We start from the raw sequence: 1,550 nt of genomic DNA on the forward strand, positions 1-1,550 counted from the left end.
ACGGCCTCGCTCTTGCTCACGCCGTCGAGCAGGAGCTCCCGCAGGCGACGCTCCTCGGCATCGGCATCCGCTTGGCCGGGGGTGGGGGACCCTGGCACAACAGTGGGTGGCTCGGCTGCAGGCTCGATCTTGATCTCGATTTTGGGCGGGGGTGGGCTGGGGCTCTCCTGATTCAGATCAAGACCGCTACTTGCATCCAATACATCAGCCGATTCGCCCGCTCTAGCTTCCTCTCGAGGTTTGGCCACCTCGGGCTCTTCACCAGCCTCATTTAGGTCCAAATCTATCGCATTACACGACGCGTTCCCGCCATCCTCTTGCATCCTCCTCGGCTTTGATTTGCGTGATTGATTTTTTTGTTTTTTTTTTGTTCATTTTTTGCGTTCCCTCTTTTTTTCAACTCCGAACAAATAACTGATTTTGATGCACCAACACACGTGCACACTATTGCCTGCCGGAGCTGTAAGTTTGTGCACTGTTCATCTGGTGTTCTTCTGCAGCAGCCCTTAGGTCATGCGTAGGTCGATCCAGTAGGCCGGTTGGATGTAGTCCGGCTTCCAGCCACCGCACACGAGTATGCCCTCGCCCTCGATGAGTGTGGCCGAGTGGCCACTGCGCACAGACGGCAGCATTGGACCAACCGCACGCGCCGACACCTGGTGCCAGCTCATGTCGTCTGCATATATGAAACAGCAGCAAACTTCAATCATCGAGGAGCTCTCCTTCTTCTTCATCATCATCATCATCATCAACGCAGTGCCGTACCTGTGTGAAGAACGGCGATTTCTTTGTAGATGGCGTTGTCGGACTCCTTGTAGCCGCCGAGGAGCACCAACTGCTTGTCGTCGACTGCCGTCATCGTGTGTCGGCACCTTGGGCCGGGCACCTTGCCCTTGAATCGCGGCTGCGACCATGTCTGTGTGTCTGATGTGGTGCGTGTGTGCGTGTGCGGTTGTGAGGCACACTCGCTTACAAACACATACACAAGGTAGCGTGTGTCAGGGGTACCAATGTTGAGAAGAAAGGCGTCGCCAAGGGGCATCTTTCCGCCATTGTAACCGCCAAAGAGGAAGTAGCGGCCGTTGGTGTTGGACAGTTGCGTCATCGTGTGCCATCTGCGGAAGGACGGCGCCGTCCCCTTGAACTTGGGCGCTGCCCATTTCAGCGTTTCTGTTAAGAAACATGCCCAACGTTGTCAATACTTCAACCGACAGAACATGATGACTCTCGCTTTGAACGTACTGAGGTCGAGGTAGATCAAATCGGCCAGGCCGCCACTGTCGTTCCATCCTGTGATGATGGCAGTGGACAGCAGATCGGTCTGAGTACAGGGCGGAGCGTAGGGTCCCGGGGGGTGGCAAAGGGAGGCCTACCTCCGTGCACGAAGTAACGGTCGTCGTGAAGGAAGTTGCAATGCCATCGCCGCTCCAGGTTGGGAAGCACCGACTTGTACTCCATCGTCCGCGTAGAGAAGCCATCTGATTGCCATGGCGAGCAATGGTGAGTTTGTGCGTGCGTGTGTGCGCGTGCGTGGTTGCGGGAGGTACCAG

At 56.2% G+C, this 1,550-nt stretch overlaps 2 protein-coding genes across 2 annotated transcripts in view; both read right to left on the bottom strand.

Moving 5' to 3' along the window:
• ACA1_296980 (histone chaperone rttp106 family protein) overlaps positions 1 to 323 on the bottom strand; it is a gene marked incomplete at both ends in the record, with an annotated part of 1,215 nt that extends 892 nt beyond the window's left edge. Inside the window, one exon of the mRNA XM_004368274.1 lies at positions 3 to 323. Within this exon, the coding sequence (XP_004368331.1) occupies positions 3 to 323 (321 nt within the window). The remainder of the gene's footprint in view (positions 1 to 2) is intronic.
• A 121-nt stretch (positions 324 to 444) lies between these two features.
• On the bottom strand, positions 445 to 1,489 carry ACA1_297090 (kelch repeatcontaining protein; the record flags this gene model as incomplete). Its single annotated transcript, XM_004368275.1, has 5 exons — positions 445 to 676; positions 766 to 849; positions 1,009 to 1,170; positions 1,243 to 1,290; positions 1,374 to 1,489. The coding sequence occupies 5 exons, from the start codon at positions 1,487 to 1,489 to the stop codon at positions 445 to 447; spliced, it is 642 nt and encodes a 213-aa protein (XP_004368332.1).
• Positions 1,490 to 1,550: the final 61 nt, after the last annotated feature.

Source organism: Acanthamoeba castellanii, assembly GCF_000313135.1.
Source record: "Acanthamoeba castellanii str. Neff unplaced genomic scaffold scf7180000084777, whole genome shotgun sequence".
Classification (NCBI taxonomy): Eukaryota; Discosea; order Longamoebia; family Acanthamoebidae; genus Acanthamoeba; species Acanthamoeba castellanii.